The sequence below is a fragment of the Myxocyprinus asiaticus genome, chromosome 18 (assembly GCF_019703515.2).
Source record: "Myxocyprinus asiaticus isolate MX2 ecotype Aquarium Trade chromosome 18, UBuf_Myxa_2, whole genome shotgun sequence".
In the NCBI taxonomy this organism is placed as follows: Eukaryota; Metazoa; Chordata; class Actinopteri; order Cypriniformes; family Catostomidae; genus Myxocyprinus; species Myxocyprinus asiaticus.
In genome coordinates, this window is record NC_059361.1 from 26,642,245 (window position 1) to 26,664,544 (window position 22,300).

Below are 22,300 nucleotides of genomic sequence, written 5' to 3' on the forward strand. Positions count from 1 at the left end.
TTAATAAATATTATTTAATGTATTTATTAATAGATTTCCCTATCGAGGACCTCCCGGAATGTCCCCAAAGAAACTTGTGGGGACATTTGTGTACATTTTCCCACTTTGGATGCATTCCACGTGGTTTCATAAAAGTAGGCGTTTCCGTTTGCACTACTGATATTGTCCTACTGTACCTTCCATAGTTCAGATTCCTGTTTTCATTTGCCCCAGTTATACGATGAAGGCGTTCCGTACAATTTAGTGCACTACTATTACAAATTTTAATCTAAAACATCTATCCAAACCCCGCACAATGTCCTCCAGCAGCAATATTCAGATCCCTAGCCGGTTGCCTTTGCTGTGTACACACGCTGGAGTACTTTTGCCCGGCTCGACAATGCGAATCAGCGTCGGTACGTCAAGAAACATGCAGTTAGTGAAATGCAGACTGCTGAAGGGGACCTCGCTCAAAAGCGCCATTATTGGAGTTATTCCTAACACCAGAGACCCCGAGCACGACAACGATGAGCTCCCGTCCTTACACAGGTGGGTCTGTGCTGTCAGAGACGGTCAAACCAGCTATAGGATCAATGAGTGACACCCGTGTGATGCAACTGTCATTGGGTTTCGTTGAACTGCAGACATTATGCTCTACAACTCTTCCTTTATGTCTTTAAAAGTGCTCATATGAAATAATAATCCAGCTGACATTCTGTCTAGCGAGTCCCCTTTCAAAAATGTACCATCGTTGTCATAGTTTCCACCAAAACATCAACGTTTCTACTGTTATTGTAACTACAAACTGAGGTAACTTGGTAGCTAGCACTGTTAAAGGAATATTCCGGATTAAATACAAGTTCAGCTCAACCAACAGCATTTGTGGCATAATGTTGATTACCACACAAATTAATTACGACTCGTCCCTCCTTTTCTTTTAAAAAGCAAATTCTGGGTTCCAGTGAGGCACTTATACAATGGAAGTGAATGGGGCCAACAAATAAACATTAAAATACTCACCATTTCAAAAGTATAGCTATAACATACATAAACAATATGTATGTTAACACGATTTTTGTGGGGGGGAAAAAAATAGCTTACTAACCTTTTCTTTGTAAAGTTATATCCAATTTTACAACTTTGTTAACATGACAACGTACACTGTAAACCCTAAAACAACTGTAAAATGATGATATTAACAACTTTACAGCTCAAATAATACACAAGTTTTACCAGAAGAATTAATATTAGTGCTTTTATACAATTATAAGCTTCACATTTCTGTCTTTAAACCCTTAAAAAATTTGCACCATTCACTTTCATTGTAAGTGCCTCACTGTAACCCCAGTTTTGGCTTCTTTTAAAGAAAAGGAGGGACGAGTCTAAATAATTTTTTGTGGTAATCAAAATTATGCCACAAATGCTGTAGATTGTGCTTAACTTGTATTGAACCCGGAATATTCCTTTAAGAAATTAAATTAAACAACATAACTGAATGCTTCTTACACTGTTTGAAGGAAATCCCATACTAATGTATGTTGATTTTACAGTAGTAACAATACTAGCTATGGTGTGTTTTGGTGAATATTTTAAGACATTTCACCCGTCAGAGCCCCGCCTAAATATTCATCCACTTGAAAACATAGATCCATACTATAAACTGCCAGTAATGTAATTTGTTTGCCTGTAAATGTTTTCAAAATGCTGACATATGTATTGAGAAACAGGCCTAGCATAAATGTTTTATCCTATTTTTAAGTCATACAGTAGCTGAAAGCTCTGTTACACAGGATTTGATCCAGATATTCAAGCATGTGGGGCAGACAGTCTGCTGCCCTCCCGAACTCCACAGTGCCCCTCTGTTTTCCCAATGGAAATCTGTGGTCAAATATGATACTGCAACGAGCACTTATTGAGACCCATTGGGGCAGAAATAAATCTGCCCATAAACGTAGTGCCAGGTGGCTTCTGCCCTACCTATATCTGCGGTCACGAGCCGCTGCTGCTATTATGATTGAATGAATTGAACTGAATGTTGCATTTATATAGTGCTTTTTCAGACACTACACTCAAAGCACTTTACACAGTGAACAGAGGACTCTCCTCAACCTCCACCAGTCTGCAGCATCCACCTGGATGATGCGACAGCAGCCATAGTGCACCAGTACACTCACCACACACCAGCTACTGGTGGTGAGGAGGTAAGTAGAGTCATAGAGCCAATTAATGGATGGGGATAATTAGGAGGCCATGATTGAGAAGGGCCAGTGGGGGAATTTGGCCAGGACACCAGGGTTACACCCCTACTCTGCCTTGGTTTTTTTTTAATGACCACAGAGAGTCAGTACCTCGGTTTAACGTCTCATCCAAAGGACAGTGACTTTTTACAGTATAGTGTCCCCATCACTGTCCTGGGGCATTAGGACCCACACTGACTGCAGGGTGAGCACCCCCAGCTGGCCTCCCCAACACCTCTTCCAGCAGCAACCTTAGTTTTACCTTCAAACCTGCTTAGCTTCAGTGGGAAACTGGTCTTGAGCTACAGGGTGATATGGCTGCTGGCTATGATTGCCGATAGGATAAAATTCCTCATAGCACTCAATGGTATCGGTCATTAAAAATCAATTTTGGTTGATCACTATAAAACATACATGAATGTCACAAGGTAAGATTGATTGTGTAATACAAGACTCATTTCATTAATCTATTCTGTCTCCTTAGCATTGGCACAGCTGGACTGGCAATGCAGGTAGTGGGCAGTAACTGGCCAAAACCTCACTACACATTGCTCATTACTGGCCTGTGTTGATTCCGTGTGACCGATCTGCTGAAGGAGAGACCTTTCCCAGTGGCCGAGGTGGAACAGCTAGACAAACTGGAGCAGTACACAGATGGAGATCAGGGAGATGGAGAGCTGGGGGAGCTGTCGCAGAGGTTCTGTCAGGCTGCTGTACAGGTTAGAAAGTTGATACATGCAAGTAATGGGATGTGCTGGTTGTTGTTTGTGTTTATTATGTTTTGATGTTGTGTTCTGTATGATGTCTCGGTGGTACATTGATACAAGCACAGCCTTATATTGAGATTGTACTCTGACCTCTAGCTGCTTGTGCAACATAAAAGTTTGAGTTCATATTCAACTGTCTAATGCTGTTAGAGGACTGTAGCTGTAGCCTATATTTGTGTAAATGCGTTCTGTAAACAGTGTATAACCTTTTTTTTTTTTTTTTTGGAAAGGTACTGGAAAGTACAGCTGAGGGTCAGGGGACAAGATATGTAAAACATAAATTTCATGACATCTCTAACTATTTGAATGACTATAAAATATGATAAGAATAATTTATTATAATAATATAAATGTTTTTTATGAATGTTATTACAAAGTTTTCCTAGAAAATCTATCTTTTTTATTTTCGGAGTCCATGGGTTGCCTGAGAGTTTTTACCAAATACCTTCTTTGTCTTTTAGCAATTAAATAGCCCACCTGGGGATTTGATTGATGTCTTTGGATGGACGTCTCAAGAATACTATTTAAATAAAGGCAGCACTTTGTATATATGTAGCTAATGGCAGCCAATGTTTTGGCCCCAGTCATCTGTAGAGTGAGTCATTATTTAAAAACTGAATGAATGAAATACAGCCTCTTTATTTGTTGCCAAATGCTGCAGGATGTTTCATTGTCAGTCAGCTTTTCAACCAGCCTATTCTAAGTGCCCTCTGGCTTCTCTTTGTCCAGCTGGTCGGAATGCTGGACATGTCAGTACCTGTGGTGGCGAAACTCAGACGACTTCTGGACAGTCTGCCTAGAGAAACACTGCCTGATGTCCTTGCCTCCATGATCCGCACTTCAAACAAAGAGAAACTGCAGGTACACCAGTAATAAGGTTTGTGCATGGTTCTGGAGTCAAGTTTTTTTTTTTTTTTGAACCATACTGTATTGAGTTTGTCTTTATAACATACTGTATATAGTTTATTGATGTGTAACATGTCAGTGAACTTTTTTGAAATGTATGTAAATGTATAAAGGGAAAGTGTATATTTAATGTGTTGTGACAGGTCACCATTTCTTCACTTTTGCTTTTTTATAACCTTTTATGACTGCAATAGTTTATTGCAAATGGTGCTGCAATGTAACAAATAATTTTAAAAGTACCGGTACATATACTGTATAACTGTCAATTTAATATGAGGCCATAATCTGTGTGTATTTTCCATTTCCCTTTTTGATTTGTAACTAGTAACACCTAGTAAACATGCAAAAAAGCTATAAAGTCAGATTAGTTTTTTTTTTTTTATCAAATTGTTTATTATGTTTCCAGGAGTGTTGGTTATTCATGTTTTTCAGACGTTACAGACGTTACATCAGAAATTAGCATAATTAATTTGGATTTAAAGAAATGGCCAGCATCATCTGATCACTGCCAATCATGTTAAAATAAAAATAGACACTATAAATTCTGAATCTAAGCACTGATTGCCATTGTCCCATGTTTGCCAAACATGTTGAGTGGTTCAAACATCATCTGCATTCTGAAACTGAACTTTTGATAGGATGTTTGGATTGAATGCACTTAGTTGCATAGATAGATATAGGATGCTCCTTTGCAACCTATTTAGTGAATGACTTAACCTCCAGTGTGCTTTCTGTCTGCACTTCTCTCAGAACAGTTCGAAATGCAACTTATTTTCATTCTAACTCCATATAAAGCCTCTGAAAGCAACATTTTTCAGCTTTTGGATGAACCCATTGATTCTCAGTGTGATAATGCACAGTAAATATAAGATTTCTTTTAATTTTTTATTCCCTTTTCTCCCAAATTTGGCATGCCCAATTCCCAATACGCTCTAATTCCTTGTGGTGGCGCAGTGACTCGCCTCGATCCAGATGGCGGAGTATGAATCTCAGTTGCCTCCGTTTCTGAGACAGCCAGCCCGCGCATCTTGTCACGTGGCTTGCTGAGCGTGTTACCGCAAAGACCTAGCGTGTGTGGAGTCTCACGCTATTCACTGCGGCATCCACGCACAACTTACCACGTGCCCCACAGAGAGTGAGAACCACCTTATAACCACCACGAGGAAGGTAGCCCATGTGACTCTACCCTCCCTAGCAACTGGGCCAATTGGTTGCTTTGGAAGCCTTACTTGAGTCGCTCGGCACACCCTGGATTCAATCTTGCAATTCCAGAGGTGGTAGTCAGCGTCTTTGCTTGCTCAGCTACCCAGGCCCCAGTAAAAAAGATTTCTTATTGAAAAATGCACTAAAGTACACATTAGTGTACATTGTGTTTAGTAGCGTGTCGTTTCGTGATATATCGCTCAAATTTAAAAAATGGAATATCGGATGAAACTAGAGATGCTAATCTTTTGAATCAAACAGGTTTCAATGTAAAAACGTAATTTTTCTTACCAGATATACACTATATTGCCAAAAGTATTCGCTCATCTGCCTTTAGACGCATATGAACTTAAGTGACATCCCATTCTTAATCCATAGGGTTTAATATGACGTCGGCCCACCCTTTGCAGCTATAACAGCTTCAACTCTTCTGGGTAGGCTTTCCACAATGTTTAGGAGTGTGTTTATGGGAATTTTTTACCATTCTTCCAGAAGCGCATTTGTGAGGTCAGACACTGATGTTGGACGAGAAGGCCTGGCTCGCAGTCTTCGCTCTAATTCATCCCAAAGGTGCTCTATCGGGTTGAGGTCAGGATTCTGTGCAGGCCAGTCAAGTTCTTCCACACCAAACTCGCTCATCCATGTCTTTATGGACCTTGCTTTGTGCACTGGTGCGCAGTCATGTTGGAACAGGAAGGGGCCACCCCCAAACTGTTCCCACAAAGTTGGGAGCATGGAATTGTCCAAAATCTCTTGGTATGCTGAAGCATTCAGAGTTCCTTTCACTGGAACTAAGGGGCCAAGCCCAGCTCCTGAAAAACAACCGCACACCATAATCCCCCCTCCACCAAACTTCACAGTTGGCACAATGCAGTCAGACAAGTACCGTTCTCCTGGCAACCGCCAAACCCAGACTCGTCCATCAGATTGCCAGATGGAGAAGCGTGATTCGTCACTCCAGAGAATGCATCTCCACTGCTCTAGAGTCCAGTGGCGGCGTGCTTTACACCACTGCATCCGACGCTTTGCATTGCACTTGGTGATGTATGGCTTGGATGCAGCTGCTCGGCCATGGAAACCCATTCCATGAAGCTCTCTACGCACTGTTCTTGAGCTAATCTGAAGGCTACATGAACTTTGGAGGTCTGTAGCGATTGACTCTGCAGAAAGTTGGCGACCTCTGCGCACTATGCGCCTCAGCATCCGCTGACCCCGCTCTGTCATTTTACGTGGCCTACCACTTCGTGGCTGAGTTGCTGTCATTCCCAATCGCTTCCACTTTGTTATAATACCACTGACAGTTGACTGTGGAATATTTAGTAGCGAGGAAATTTCACAACTGGACTTGTTGCACAGGTGGCATCCTATCACAGTACCACGCTGGAATTCACTGAGCTCCTGAGAGCGGCCCATTCTTTCACAAATGTTTGTAGAAGCAGTCTGCATGCCTAGGTGCTTCATTTTATACACCTGTGGCCATGGAAGTGATTGGAACACCTGAATTCAATTATTTGGATGGGTGAGCGAATACATTTGGCAATATAGTGTAGTTTTGTTGGCGTTTCTCCCAAAGACAAACTCCGCTGCGATCTGCACCATGTTGTTTTGTCACATGACTCGGTGCGTTGAATGTTTAACCCTTTACTGACAGCACAGAGTCTCCTGAACTGAGATTAGTCAGTTTAAATTAAATGCGTATAGCGAAACCCAAATACAATGTCCACGCATGTGTACGAGGGGTCCCACAAGGTTAAAGCTGGAGGCATGATAATTATAAAAGAATAATCAAATTACTGATAATAATTGTTTTAGATAGAGAATAGCATGTCACATTGCAGGTCATCTGTACCGTTATGTTTTAAAACGAATGTTGTTTTTGACAGGTGTTGGATGCAGTAGACTTAGAGGAGCGGTTTAAGAAGGCTCTGTCGCAGCTCACAAGACAAATTGAGGGGCTCAAACTGTTGCAGAAGACCCGCAAACTCAGACCTGGCGATGACAAGAGAGTAAGCCTTAAAACGTTTTTAACTTCTACCCTCACCCTTCTCCACAACTTTCTGGTCCAACCCGCAGTTCTTCCTCTTTCTCTTAGTTGCAGGCCATCCGTAAAGGTGGAGTGTTCCCAGGCCGTCAGTTCTCACTGGAGGATGAGGGTGAGGATAAGGATGGTGATGATATGGCTTTGCTGGAGAGGAAGGTTAAGGCTGCAGCGATGCCAGAGTCAGCACTGTACGTGTTTCACAAAGAGCTCAGACGGTGTGTATTATCCTTTATCAAATCAAATCAAATCACTTTATTGTCACTCAACCATATACACAAGTGCAACAGTGGGTGAAAGTCTTGGGTGCAGTTCCGAGCAACATAGCAGTCATGACAGTGATGAGACATATACCAATTTACAATAAACATCAGATTTACACAACACAATTTAAAATCTAATATACACATAATTACACACAACACAATATACAGTAATAATATACAATGTACAGTATACAATACACACAATATAGAATACACATACAATATAGAATACACAGTATACAATAAAAATAGAATATATAAAATATCCAGTATGTTGTATTGTACTGTATTGACATTCAGGCTGTCAGCTGATCATTGCCAGTGTGTTGTTAGGAGAGAATACAATTTATGACAGTCCAGTGTGAGATATTAAGATTAATAAAGTGCAGTGCTGATGTATATTGATCGTGAGAGATCAAGAGTTCAAAAGTCTAGCTGCTTGGGGGAAGAAGCTGTCATGAAGTACCACCTAGCTAGCCCTCGAAATGAATATATAAAATATCCAGTACCACCTGCCTGATGGTAGCAGTGAGAGCAGCCCATGGCTCGGGTGGCTGGAGTCTCTAATGATCCTCCGAGCTTTTTTCACACACCTCCTGGTATAGATGTCCTGGAGGGAGGGAAGCTCACCTCCAAAGATGTGTCTGCCAGTTCGCACCACACTTTGCAGGGCTTTGCGGTTGAGGGCGGTACCATTGCTGTACCAGGCAGTGATGCAGCCAGTCAGGATGCTCTCTACAGTGCTGGTGTAGAACCGTGTGAGGATGTGGTGGTCCATTCCAAACTTCCTCAGCTGTCTCAGGAAGAAGAGGTGCTGGTGAGCCTTCATCACAACGGCCTCAGTGTGGACGGACCATGTGAGCTCCTCAGTGATGTGGACACCGAGGAACTTGAAGCTGCTGACTCTCTCCACCGGTGCTTCATTGATGGTGATGGGGCTGTGTTCTCTGTCTTTTCTCCTGAAGTCCACCACAAGCTCCTTGGTCTTACTGACGTTGAGGGAGAGGTTGTGCTCCTGACACCAGCGTGTCAGAGTGTGCACCTCCTCTCTATAGGCTGATTCATCATTGTCAGTGATCAGGCCTACCACCGTCGTATCATCAGCAAACTTAAGTCAAACTTTAATCCTTCTATCAATAGAAATGTGCAAATAGTGGTCATTTTGGAGGAAACCTCATTTCATGTTCACCCACTGTCTAAAGAGTAGAGTTTAAACATAACTATATGCGTCCAACTACAGGTGCATCTCAATAAATTAGAATGTCGTGGAAAAGTTCATTTATTTCAGTAATTCAACTCAAATTGTGAAACTCGTGTATTAAATAAATTCAATGCACACAGACTGAAGTAGTTTAAGTCTTTGGTTCTTTTAATTGTGATGATTTTGGCTCACATTTAACAAAAACCCACCAATTCACTATCTCAAAAAATTAGAATACATCATAAGACCAATAAAAAAAAAATGTTTTAGTGAATTGTTGGCCTTCTGGAAAGTATGTTCATTTACTGTATATGTACTCAATACTTGGTAGGGGCTCCTTTTGCTTTAATTACTGCCTCAATTCGGCGTGGCATGGAGGTGATCAGTTTGTGGCACTGCTGAGGTGGTATGGAAGCCCAGGTTTCTTTGACAGTGGCCTTCAGCTCATCTGCATTTTTTGGTCTCTTGTTTCTCATTTTCCTCTTGACAATACCCCATAGATTCTCTATGGGGTTCAGGTCTGGTGAATTTGCTGGCCAGTCAAGCACACCGACACCATGGTCATTTAACCAACTTTTGGTGCTTTTGGCAGTGTGGGCAGGTGCCAAATCCTGCTGGAAAATAAAATCAGCATCTTTAAAAAGCTGGTCAGCAGAAGGAAGCATGAAGTGCTCCAAAATTTCTTGGTAAATGGGTGCAGTGACTTTGGTTTTCAAAAAACACAATGGACCAACACCAGCAGATGACATTGCACCCCAAATCATCACAGACTGTGGAAACTTAACACTGGACTTCAAGCAACTTGGGCTATGAGCTTCTCCACCCTTCCTCCAGACTCTAGGACCTTGGTTTCCAAATGAAATACAAAACTTGCTCTCATCTGAAAAGAGGACTTTGGACCACTGGGCAACAGTCCAGTTCTTCTACTCCTTAGCCCAGGTAAGACGCCTCTGACGTTGTCTGTGGTTCAGGAGTGGCTTAACAAGAGGAATACGACAACTCTTAGCCAAATTCCTTGACACGTCTGTGTGTGGTGGCTCTTGATGCCTTGACCCCAGCCTCAGTCCATTCCTTGTGAAGTTCACCCAAATTCTTGAATTGATTTTGCTTGACAATCCTCATAAGGCTGCAGTTCTCTCGGTTGGTTGTGCATCTTTTTCTTCCACACTTTTTCCTTCCACTCAACTTTCTGTTAACATGCTTGGATACAGCACTCTGTGAACAGCCAGCTTCTTTGGCAATTAATGTTTTTGGCTTACCCTCCTTGTGAAGGGTGTCAATGATTGTCTTCTGGACAACTGTCAGATCAGCAGTCTTCCCCATGATTGTGTAGCCTAGTGAACCAAACAGAGAGACCATTTTGAAGGCTCAGGAAACCTTTGCAGGTGTTTTGAGTTGATTATCTGATTGGCATGTCACCATGTTCTAATTTTTTGAGATAGTGAATTGGTGGGTTTTTGTTAAATGTGAGCCAAAATCATCACAATTAAAAGAACCAAAGACTTAAACTACTTCAGTCTGTGTGCATTGAATTTATTTAATACACGAGTTTCACAATTTGAGTTGAATTACTGAAATAAATGAACTTTTCCACGACATTCTAATTTATTGAGATGCACCTGTATATGCCGACAGTGAGGAATGCTGGACTGGGTTTGTTACTTTGTAATTAGTAATTTATTAAAATAAACATGCAATTATTATTGCACATATTATTTGATTAGTTAATATTTGGTTTCTTTAAATATGTGGCTCCCAGAGGCAGAGTCCTTATCTTAGGTAGTTTTTTCACTTAAGTTTTAAGGCACTATTTCCTGTTTTACGCAATATGTATTGGGAAAAGTGCTATACAAATAATTTTGACCTGATTTGACTTGACTTTTCAATGTACATTTCATTGTAACCATTTACGTATTCTGTTTGTCAGTAACAGCTCTTGTGTGGTGTACATAGATGTTGACTTGTGATTTGTAATGACTGTATGTGACCTTTAATATAGACTAAAAAAGATGCCGCAGTCCATGCCAGAGTACTCCCTCACCCGCAACTACCTGGAGATGATGGTGGAGCTGCCCTGGAGCAAGAATACCACAGGTAAGGAAGATTTTATTAACATAACACTGGTACCTTCAAATGATATGAAATAATATTTTTATATCCTCAGACTTAATGGAATAATTTCACTATCTGTCCAAATTGATTACATATTTTTGACTCCAGAGTAACTGAATCCTCTCTGTTTTAAGCTCCGTACACACATGCAACGACTTTATCGCTTGATGTTGCTAGTCTCTCTTTTGTTAAGTTGCCAGTGGGCGTTCCAGCTGTTGTTGCTCTAACGTTATTGGTGGACTTCACGTCTGGTCATATCTTTTGAAAATATGATCACAGATGAGATATATTGCCAGTAAAAAAGATATCACTCAGATGCGACAAGGAATTCGTCTTTTTGTTGCTAAAAATGAACATTCTGTAGTGGAGAGTGGTATTATATGAACTACAGCAGTGCTCAGTGCATTAAATCATTAACACAATGACTCAATGTATTAAATATCAAACTCACTCATACTGCCAACAATTTCTAAAAACGTCATTCTGTTTTGATAAAGAATCAGTTTTCTTGTCTCTAAACATGCACATTCTGCAGGGGAGAGTTTTTAATATTAACTGCAGCTGTGCTCATTGCATCATATCATTAGCTAAATGAACGATCTATCTATGTATGAATTAAACTCACTCAGACTGCCGACAGTTTCTTTTCCACGCATCATTTTTATTATAGCCATGGTTAGGACAAATCATTACAGACAAATCATACTGAACAGTGTAAACACTCACAGAAACTTTAACTTCTCTGTGTTGACTGCACTCGACTAGGACTAGGAGATGGATGACGTGTGCTCCACTGACACTTCTTATCTCCTATTGGTTGTGGCTGTCAAAAGTCACTCCTCATTTGCATAAAGTTAAACTTTTCTCTTTGTCATGTCCCTCACCACACCCACATCTAGTCGCAAGAGGTCACTGTCGCTTGCTGGAAGTCGTCATCTCTCATTGAAAATGAATGAGATCTAGTCGCTTTGTCGCTGGAAGTCACTGCATGTGTGTACAGGGCTTTACGTCAGCACGTCCTGACCTCATACATGCTCAAACCATTAATCTTACGACTCAAAACACATAGCATCAAACTGAACTTTTCAGGTAATGTTACAACTTCTCATTCAGGGAAATAGCCAGAACTAAATTGACTTGTATTTTTGAATGGGTCATGTTTACAAATGACCTCTAAACTGAAAATTTCAGGTAATTTTCTAGAAAAGGCCGTATATGTGTGAATTTTGTTATTATTTACACTTTTTCCATCTAGAACAATTTTAATTGCAGGTAAAATGTTTGTAAACTGATTAAATAAAAAAAAAAAAAACTTTTTATATCAAATGTAATATTTATTTTTAAGTGTAGATAAATATGCCCGTTCCAGTCCATTATGTCAAGTAAATGCCTGCATTGAGTTTGGCCACCAGAAGAGGGAGAATTGGAGTTGTTTACATGTTTAATTCTTGTCATGTTCTCCATGACCACATGGGGCACTCTGAAAACTCAAGCAGAGTACATTACCTGGCCAAGCACAGCTTGAGTGTTTGACCATATGTTAAGAAGTATTAAACATACCTTCAATTCATTCATGTTCTTATAATTTCCATGTGCATAGCTAAATCATTTTGTTTTACCTATTTAATGACACACATTCACACACATAGACAGAAGTGTATGCATTCCTTACTGTCCTATGGTTAAAAGTCTCCTGGAAAGAGGATCTCTGACTTTCCATGAAGAGCTTAGACTCACACAAACATGTGATTGAATACACACACATGCATAGAATGGCATGCATACCTCTGTATTTCCCTTGCTATATGTGTAACAGACCTTGAGGCTAGAATTCTGCTGGGAAAGTCTCATGTATGTGAAGTACACTAGCACAGTATTTTGAGCTCAGCGCTTAAGGGTGGGACAGCATTAGAGGAAAACTGATTTTGAGAACTGACGATCAGCGCTTGATAGAGTCTGGTAATAGAGAGGTCTGTTATACTGGGATGTAAATGGAGAATAGACATTCCATGATTTGTGAGAACCATAAAAAACATTCTGTGCCAAGTTTAAGTTTACTTTATGAGGTATGGTTATATGAGGTGGTGGAGATGCATATGTCTCTGATAAAATACTCACATTCCATTCAAAATCTTTACAACATGTGTGCGGCAACAGCGGGCTACACCGTGATATTACTCGTGTAAAGTTTCAAAAAGATCAGTAAATGAAAATAAAATGAATTAGTATAATAAAAGTAACCCACTTTTTTTTTATTTTTACTTTTTGGTAAATGGTGTATGCATACACAATTTATTAGTGGTGCTTGAACAAAGAAACAATTAAATGGGTGAAAACATCCCACAGACCTGTATTGTAAGAGGAACCCCAGAATATCATATAAGATTTGGGGGTGGGCTTTTGTGACTTGGGCAAATAAGCAACCACCTAGAAATCTTCCAGAAATGGAATGTTAACTCCATATTATGAGAGATTATTTCTACATTATGTTAACTCTTTAGGATCTTTCTCTGATCAGATCGCCTGAACATCAGTGCGGCACGGTTGCTCTTAGATAATGACCACTATGCCATGGAGAAGCTGAAGAGGAGAGTGCTGGAGTATCTGGCTGTGCGACAGCTCAAAAGCTCTCTTAAGGGGCCCATCCTGTGTTTCGTGGGACCTCCTGGAATGGGAAAGACCAGCGTTGGACGTTCCATCGCCCGCACACTGGGTCGAGAGTTCCACCGCATCGCCTTGGGAGGAGTCTGTGATCAGTCAGACATCCGTGGCCACAGGTGAGAGTTCAAACAACAAAAGATAATTCATTTCGAGGGCTAGCTAGTCTCCAGAGACTAATTTCTCAACTTGAGCTTTCCTCTTGCTTGTGAAATGGGTGGGGTGTGGGATGTTGGCACCAGGGTGGTGTATTAAGGGTGGGTTTTAGGGCAACGCTGCAGGGCTGTTGGCCCTATGGTTGAAATGCAGATCGATTTTGGTCTCGTGGTTTGAGGTCCGAGGCTATTTTTCCCTATTTTTCAGCTGGAAGGATTCACCCATAATATATATCTGCCTAATTTTCTTATCGGATTGATAACGATAACTTTAAAAAAATCACATTTATCAGCCAATACTGATATGGCTGCCGATATATCGTGCATCCCTAATAGTTTTATATTTTTCTATAGTTTTTCAGTTGATTACCTAATTTGCAAAGCTTCATTGGATTGTAGTTTGTTCGGTCAAATCAAAGTTTGCAATGTTGTGATTCACCTCGGAGCTGATTGGTTTGGTTTATGGTTACAACTCTTAAGAAAAAAAAAATGTACAGGCACTGATGCGCTCTATTGGCTTTCTTTATGAAACTGGGAGTTGGGGTGCACCGCCTGGAAACAAAGTTGTGTGTATAAGGTACTGGGTTACCACAATTAGCACTTTTTTTTTCTTCTTCTTCTTTTTTTTTTTTTTTTCTCCCTTTTTCTCCCCAATTTGGAATGCCCAGTTCCCAATGTGCTTTAAGTCCTCGTGGTGGCGTAGTGTCTCGCCGCATTCTGGGTGGGGGAGGATGACTCTCAGTTGCCTCCGCGTCTGAGACCATCAATCCGTGCATCTTATCACGTGGCTTGTTGAGTGCGTTACCGCATACCGCATCCACGCACAACTCACCACACGCCCTCACCACATGCCCCACCGAGAGTGAACCACATTATAGCGACCACGAGGAGGTTTCCCCATGTGACTCTACCCTCCCTAGCAACCGGGCCAATTTGGTCAGCATGCCCTGGATTCGAACTCGCGACTCCAGGGGTGGTAGTCAGCGTCTTTACTCGCTCAGCTACCTAGGCCCACAATTAGCACTTTTGAGGATTTGCCAAAGTTGTGTCAAATCTTTGAAAAATACTCAGAATTTTTTTCTAGGCACATAGTAGCAAATAAAGTAGTAAAATTATATATTCCACTTTTTGAGTTATGTCTGTTAAATAATCAGTACTTATTACTTTTGGACAGGTTTAAATTCTAATTACAAAGTCTACACAATTTTTTGTGAATTTCTTTCTGAACAGATCGTGGGCAGATACTGCTGCGCCATTATATAAAGTGAGTTTTTCCATGCTGGCATAATATTGTTGTGTGAACTGTTTAAAAAAATCCTGCCCTGAAATCCTATGTTAAAGAGCCCTTATTATGCTTTTTGGTATTTTACCTTTCCTTTAGTGTGTAACATAGCTGTTTGTGCATGTAAAAGCACAAAGCACAAAGTCCATGCAAAAGGGAGTTATGCTTTCCCACAGACAACACTGCTCAAGAACTACACGAAACGGCTGGTTTGTAGTCAGTTTGCAGCCATTTCTTCCGTAAAGTATCTACATCACTATGTAACACATTTGCATAATGTGTAGCTAAGGGCTACTTTGGCCCACCTGCCAGGATGAGTTGGGTTAGTGTTGTCGCCATGTCGAAAAGATGTTGTTTTCTTCACTGCGAAAGCAAAACCTCTTTGTTTGGACTTCCAAAGGCAGACGAATTGAAGAATCAGTGGTTAAAATTTTTTTTTACCAGTATTCCTCAGCAGTACAACCACAACCAATGCTGGATTTTCAAGATGGTTACTCCTGAAAGATGGTGCAGTTCCCATTTTGTTGGGACAATCTGGTGCTTCAGGATCACAACCTGTAAGTAGGCTTGATTATTTGTGGATTTATCTGCTACCGAGAGTTCAAATGCTGCGATTTGTGTTGCAGCTACGGTTTACACCCAGTGCACTGATGTAGGCCTCTTGCTATATAACATTATTGTTTTGGTAAGGGTTTACTAATTAGCTTTGGGCCGCTTTTACCTAAAACTGTGTAACAAAATGATCGATCTCAAGAGTCTTATATAATTATATAATTACAAGCTGTAATGGTACGGCCGCTATCCGCTAAGGCTTTGCAATGGCAAAATAGGGGCAAGAAGTTCTTGTTCAATGCAGAACCAGGGAGGGGCTCTTTCAGGTGGAAGCAACCAATGAGCCAAATGTCTGAGACCAAATGCATAATAATAAAACAAAATCTTGGGTAGGCCTAGCCCCCCTTTGTCAATTGGCCTATGTAACTTATTGAAATGTAGTCTAGGGCGCTTACCACTCCAAATGAAAGACTTCGCTATGCTCTCAAATTGCTTGAAATAAGAGAGGGGGACATTTACCGGGAGAGACTGTAGCAAGTAGTTGAATTTTGGAATACAGTTCATCTTAATAACATTAACCTTCCCAGTCATCGATAAATGTAATGAAGCCCACCTGTCTACATCGCTCGAAAACCTTTTTATTAAAGGGTCAAAATTAACTCAATATTAACAAATATGTTGGGAATAAAATGCCCAAATACTTAATGCCCTGTTTGGGCCACTGGAAGGCGCCTGGCTGGAAGGCTGTTACTGGATAGTATGCTGTCAAAGCCAAAGCTTCGGATTTAGACCAGTTGACTTTGTATCCTGAGAATTTGGAAAAGGAATTAATAATTCTGTGGAGGCAAGGCATAGATCTACTGGGGTCAGAGACAAATAATAAAATATCATCTGCGTAAAGCAAGAGTTTATCCGCCATACCTTCCGCCACCACCCCTGGAAAATCATCCTCCTTTCTTATCGCGGTTGCTAATGGTTCCAGGGCAAGACAGAACAATAATGGGGAAAGAGGGCAACCCTGCCGGGTGCCCCTATCCAGAGTAAAATAATCTGAAATTAATCCATTTGTTTGTACCGCCGCTACTGGGTGTCTATAAAGTAACTTAATCCATCCACTAAACGTTCTCCCGAACCCTTATATTTCCAAAACCTTAAAAAGATAATCCCATTCTACCATATCAAATGCCTTTTCGGCGTCAAGTGAGATAGCAGCGACCAGAGATTGTTCATTCGCTACTGACCACATGATTTTAATGAGACGCCTAATGTTATCAGAAGAGCTACGGCCCTGAATAAACCACACCTGATCTATATGTATAAGAGATGTCATAACTTTACTTATTCGATTAGCCAGAATTTTTAACAACATTTTTACATATAACTGGATCAGGGAAATTGGACGGTAACTTTTACACTCGCTTGGATCTTTGTCCTTTTTAAGAATCAGACTGATCCGGGCTTGTGTCATGGTTAGCGGGAGCTTTCCATTCTTTAATGATTTAGTATAAACTTCTAGCAAAAGTGGAGCCAGTTCTGTAGCATAAGTATAGTATTATATCTGTATTTCAATCGAGTCAATTCTCTGAGGCCATCGGATGACAAATGGCGCTTCAGCTCTGCATTTTTAATATTTCCTTCCAACTCCACAAGTTCTCGTGCTTTGGATTTTTTGGTGAATGAGACATAGTGTATGATCCGGCCCCTAAGAACCACCTTAAGTGCCTCCCAAGCCACGCCCACAGTGGATACTGAGGACCAGTTGGTCTCCATATAAACACTGATTTCAGTCTTTAACATTTGTTGGAATTCAGGATTTTGCAAAAGGGACACATTAAGGCGGCAACTATATATTTCTTTTTCACTGTATGTGGCACCACCTCTAAACTTACCAGGGCGTGATCTGAGACTAAAATGTTTCCGATTAAGCAGTCCACAACAGATGAAATGAGGGACTTGGATATAAAAAAAAAATCTATTCTAGAATAAATCTTATGGACTGATGAAAAAAAATGTATAGTCCCTACCAGATGGGTTCAAAAGTCTCCAAATATCTGTAAGACCAAGATTTTTACACATCCTGTGAAGCGTCAATGTTGCTCAAGGGGGGCTTACACACTTTTGCTTCACTATGATCAAGGACTGAATCCATCAAAAGATTAAAGTCTCCTCCCAGTATTATATCATGAGGGGTGCCAGCAGCTTGCAGCATCCCTTCAAGATCTATAAAAAAGCCCTGATCATCAGCATTTGGTGCGTAAATATTAGCCAAAATCAACCTTTTCCCCTGAATTTCAGCTAAAACAATAATTACTCTTCCTAATTTATCTTTAATCTGTTTGAGACATTTGAATTGTAGATGTTTATTTACCAATATAATGACTCCCTTGCTCTTAATTGAGCCAGCACTAAAGAAAACATGCCCACCCCATACCTTCCCAAATTTTTCCACTTCCTGCGGAGAAAGGTGTGTTTCTTGAAGAAATACTATATCATATTTCTTACGTTTAAGAAAAGAAATAACCTTCCTTCTTTTTATGGGATGCCCCAACCCATTCACATTCCATGTGGAGAGAGATAGTACACTCATATTAACAACTGACATATTGATATAATAAAAAAAACTGTGTGTCAAAAACAAAATTATACAGACCACATTCCCCATTAGTAAAACAAACAAACCCTGAAATTCCCCCCAAACAAAACAAACAGAAAAAAGAAAAACGTACGCATTAACCCCGCGCACGAGAGCGCCAACTGGCGACGATCCCTCTAAACTCAAAAGGTCCATGAACGCCCACAAGCCCCCACGACAACTTTGCCATCGGATTGCACAATTTTGTGAAGCAAAATTACATAACAGAAAATACTTTGTAAAATAAACCCCAGCCAAAAGGAAGAATGAACACAAAGAACTGTTTTAAAGGTGTGATCCTCCACAAAACAAATTTCAGCTGATATAAAACCGTTCAGTTTCACAGATAGGCAAACGAATGTTCAGTGAGCCAGCCGTTATGAGTTCAGCAGATGACGTAATCATTCCAGTGTCCTGTAAACGGAACAAGCTCCAGCCGCTAGGCGGAGCCAACACAAAAAGAAACAAAACCGACATCCCGGTTCCCCGGATGGTCAAGTCAATTCATTCGGAGGCCACATAAAAGTATATACCATGACTTACTCAATCCGTCAACTTTATACAAGACATCCTTTGTGTGAGCATGTAGATATTTTGCAGTCATCCGTAGTGTCCACTCTCAAACTGGCCGGGAACTTCCATGCAAAAGTAATCTTCCGTCATTGCAAAAGTTTCTTTAAGGAAAGTGTTATTCACAAAACAAACTCCAGCCGCTAGGCGGAGCCAATGCAAAAAGAAACCAAAATGACGCCCAGCTTCCTCAAAAGCCAGAGTAAGTACAGTGAGTCGACCCACTCACATGAGAAACATCCAATGGTTTACTCACCCATTGATTCTATATAAGACATTGCCTGATTGGGACATGTAAATACTTTGTGACCGTCCTTCGTTTCTATTCTCAGTTTGGCCGGGAACATCAATGTAAAAGTGATTTCACGCTGATGCAAGAGATTCTTGCATTCCTTGAACTGATCACGTTTCTCTCTTGTCAAACTTGCAAAGTCCGGGAATAAGAAAATATTATGATTCCTCCAAGAAAGCTTTCCTCTGCTCCTCGCCTGGTGCAACACGAGATCTTTATCGGATGACCTCAGAAATTTGGCCAGGATCGATCGGGGCCTGTCTCCCTCAGCAGATCTCCGAGCAGGGACTCTGTGAGCTTGCTCAATTTCCAGCTTGTGGCCTGTTATGTCGAGCAGACTCGGGAAGAGCTCTTCTAGGAATTTCACCATATCTCTGCCCTCATGCTCAGAAATTCCAACAATTCTGACGTTATTCCAGCAGCTTCTATTCTCAAGATCTTCAAGCTTTTCAAGAATACATTCCAGATCAACTTTGGTCGCAGGCGGATTAGCGGATAATTCCCTCTCCAAAGACTCAAAATAATTGATTCATTTCTCAGCATCTGACACTCTTGTAACTAACTCAGAGAATTTTATTTCCATTGCCATAATCGATCGCCGTATTACAGCGAGATCCTCCAAGTCAGCAAGAACCTTCGTCAGCATCACTGATATGTTGGACAAATGACGCTGGATCTCCTCGCCCGCCGCGCCATCCAAATCGAGTCTCCGGTCTGTAGGCCTGTCGGGGCTTTCATCCTGAACACGTAAGTGTCTTTTAATGTCTCCAGAGCCCGATGATTTTGACTTCTTCGCCATGTTTTACCTCAAAGAGCAAATGTGTAACTGGGTGTATCGAATTTTACCAGATTATAACATGAGAATAATTAAACATTTAGCAAAGTGCGCAGATCTCGTCGTTCACATGTCTGCTTCTTGCATGGCGTCACGTGACCTCCAGAAAGCTATAAAATTCAAACTTACCACTGTGAAATATCCTGCTCAAGTCGTGCTTGCAAAGGTGGTTCGGGTCGATCAGCTTGTTTTTCCAAACTTTCATTATCGGACTCGGACTCAAACTGGTACGGCAAAAACCGATGCTACTGTTACCATTGTTACAATTGTGTTTACAGCTGTTAAGGAAGCCTGAAACTCAGTTATGGTAAGGGGCGTTACAGTTCCGACACGCGGTTGACCAATCACAACAGACTGGGCCAGCTGACCAATCGGAACACTCTGGGCTTTTCTGAAAGGGGGGGCTTTAAAGAGACAGGAGCTAAATCAGAGCGTTTGAGCAGAGGATGAATATAGGCATTGCAGCAATGTACAGTATGAGAAAAATAATGTGTTTTTTGAACATTAAAGCATGTAAACATTCTAGTAGACCCCCAAAATAAAATCATGAACCTGTAAATTAGCATAATATGGGTTCTTTAAAACAAATTGAACTGTGGTTTTTATCTTTACGTGTCAGTCAGATAGTCCCTTCCTGTTTAAGTAGATGGTTCTTCACTAGAATAAACTGTTAAGTGGACCATACTTTATGCTGATAGTCAAACGTTTGTAGGCAGGATTATATGGTATACAGTTTTGAACAATTGTTATTTTGAAAAATTATTTTTTGTTATAACAAAGTTATTTTGCCATCTTTCTCATGTAATTTAGTTCCCCATTGTATTGCTTTTTGTGACCTAACCCTGATGTAACTGTTATTTACCCTGGTGTTAGGTTATGACTAATCATTCAGAAATTTGAGGCTCAATATAACCATTTCTTAATATAAACATTTCTTTGCCATTAAATAGTGAGTCTTAACCAACATGTGAAGCATCTGGTGATGCAAATGTGGTCAGATGGGCCAGGCTGAGGTTTCAGACTATGATGAGGCCACCAAAGAGACATGATGTAATGCCTTCAATAAAGGGAGAAACTTTAAACCTTGACCTGCAACGTGATGTTGTCTTTGATGTTCCCTCTGACACTTCACTTCTGTCACTATAGAAACTAGAAGTTGCACATCACAGCACCCTGCAGGCCTAGGCAGGTCTCAGACTTTTCTGATTGGTTAACATCAAAGCTCTAACAAACTCACACTCACGAAAAATGTATCCTAAGGATAAACGGCACTAATAGACTTTTCCCACACACTCACTGCCTTTGTCTCTTTATTACTTGCCTCTTTAAAAGAGTGTGCATTACTTTACTACAGTAGAGTGTTAAAGGTAAAATGGAAATGTTACAGCCCCTAATGACTGTTATTAGGGCACAACTCAGTCTTCGTATCCTGTGCCAACTCAGTGGGAGTAAATGCTATTAGTGATCTTGTTTTAGTGTTCTCAACTCTTTGTGAGGAGGTCTTCAAAAGTATTTTGAACTTACTGGATTTGTTCACACAGTCAGTGTTTGGAATTGACAAGCGTATTTACTAACAGGTGTGACTCCCTAATTGTCCTGTTCATACAGCTGCATACTGGAGCGGATCGAATAATTTTAGTAGGAACGAGCAGCTGAAATCAATCCCCTTTTTTTATTCTTGCAATAGCTGTCAATAATGGTTGTAACCATAGTCAAATTGACTAAAGTACTGTAAAAGTCAAAGATGGCGACTTCCATAACACCAGAAAGTCTCCTTGAATGTTCACAGATTATACAAAGTTATTTAATAAACGAGTCCAATTGAGGTATAAGAAAATGTTTTTTTTTTTTTTATTTATAACTGAATGCAGAACATTTTGGTTGCGCCCAGACCACAAAGCTAGTTGGAGCAGCTCTTATGGAAAGACAGCGATTGTATCTAAAACCTTTGGATGACTCACAGCTCATCTCTTTGTGAGTTACTGGAACCCCAAATGAAAAAATAAAAATAAAATGCTTCACATGTATCTTGTTTGTCTGATTTTAGTCTACCCTTTTCATGTTTCTTTTTCATTTTCGCATTTGATCTGATACAGATCTTACCTTGCTCCTTTGTTGTACATTCTTCCTCTTTAATCTCTCCTTTTTTCCCCTCTCCCACTTTTAATTTTTCTCCATCTGTCTCTGTCCTCAGACGCACGTACGTGGGTAGCATGCCTGGCCGCATTATAAATGGACTAAAGACTGTTGGTGTAAACAACCCTGTCTTTTTACTGGACGAGGTGGATAAACTGGGCAAGAGCCTGCAGGGAGACCCTGCCGCCACCCTGCTGGAGGTGAGAGAAACTATATACAAATAACAGTACTGCAACCTGCCTATGGATGGATGGATGGCTGGATGGATGGATAGATGATACAGTACGTAAATGTAAGTCTATGGGATGTTTAAGTCTGATTAGTTTGAAAAAAATATAGCACACTTAAAAGGGTCATCTTTTGACATATAAGAGGTCATTGTACTATTAAAAACTACTGTAAGTTTCAGAACTCAAAACTTCCTCACTGCAAAAAGAGCATTTGTTGAAACCAAGCTGCCAAAACGACTCGTTCTCTTC

The 22,300-nt window shown here is 40.6% G+C and overlaps 1 protein-coding gene across 1 annotated transcript in view; it reads left to right on the forward strand.

Moving 5' to 3' along the window:
- Positions 1-209: 209 nt before the first annotated feature.
- The window catches only part of LOC127456512 (lon protease homolog 2, peroxisomal-like), a 49,517-nt gene continuing 27,426 nt past the window's right edge, over positions 210-22,300 (forward strand). Inside the window, 8 exon segments of the mRNA XM_051725042.1 lie at positions 210-528; positions 2,701-2,935; positions 3,713-3,844; positions 6,976-7,098; positions 7,185-7,348; positions 10,597-10,691; positions 13,228-13,486; positions 21,880-22,021. Of these exon segments, the coding sequence (XP_051581002.1) occupies positions 296-528; positions 2,701-2,935; positions 3,713-3,844; positions 6,976-7,098; positions 7,185-7,348; positions 10,597-10,691; positions 13,228-13,486; positions 21,880-22,021 (1,383 nt within the window). The 5' untranslated portion in view covers positions 210-295.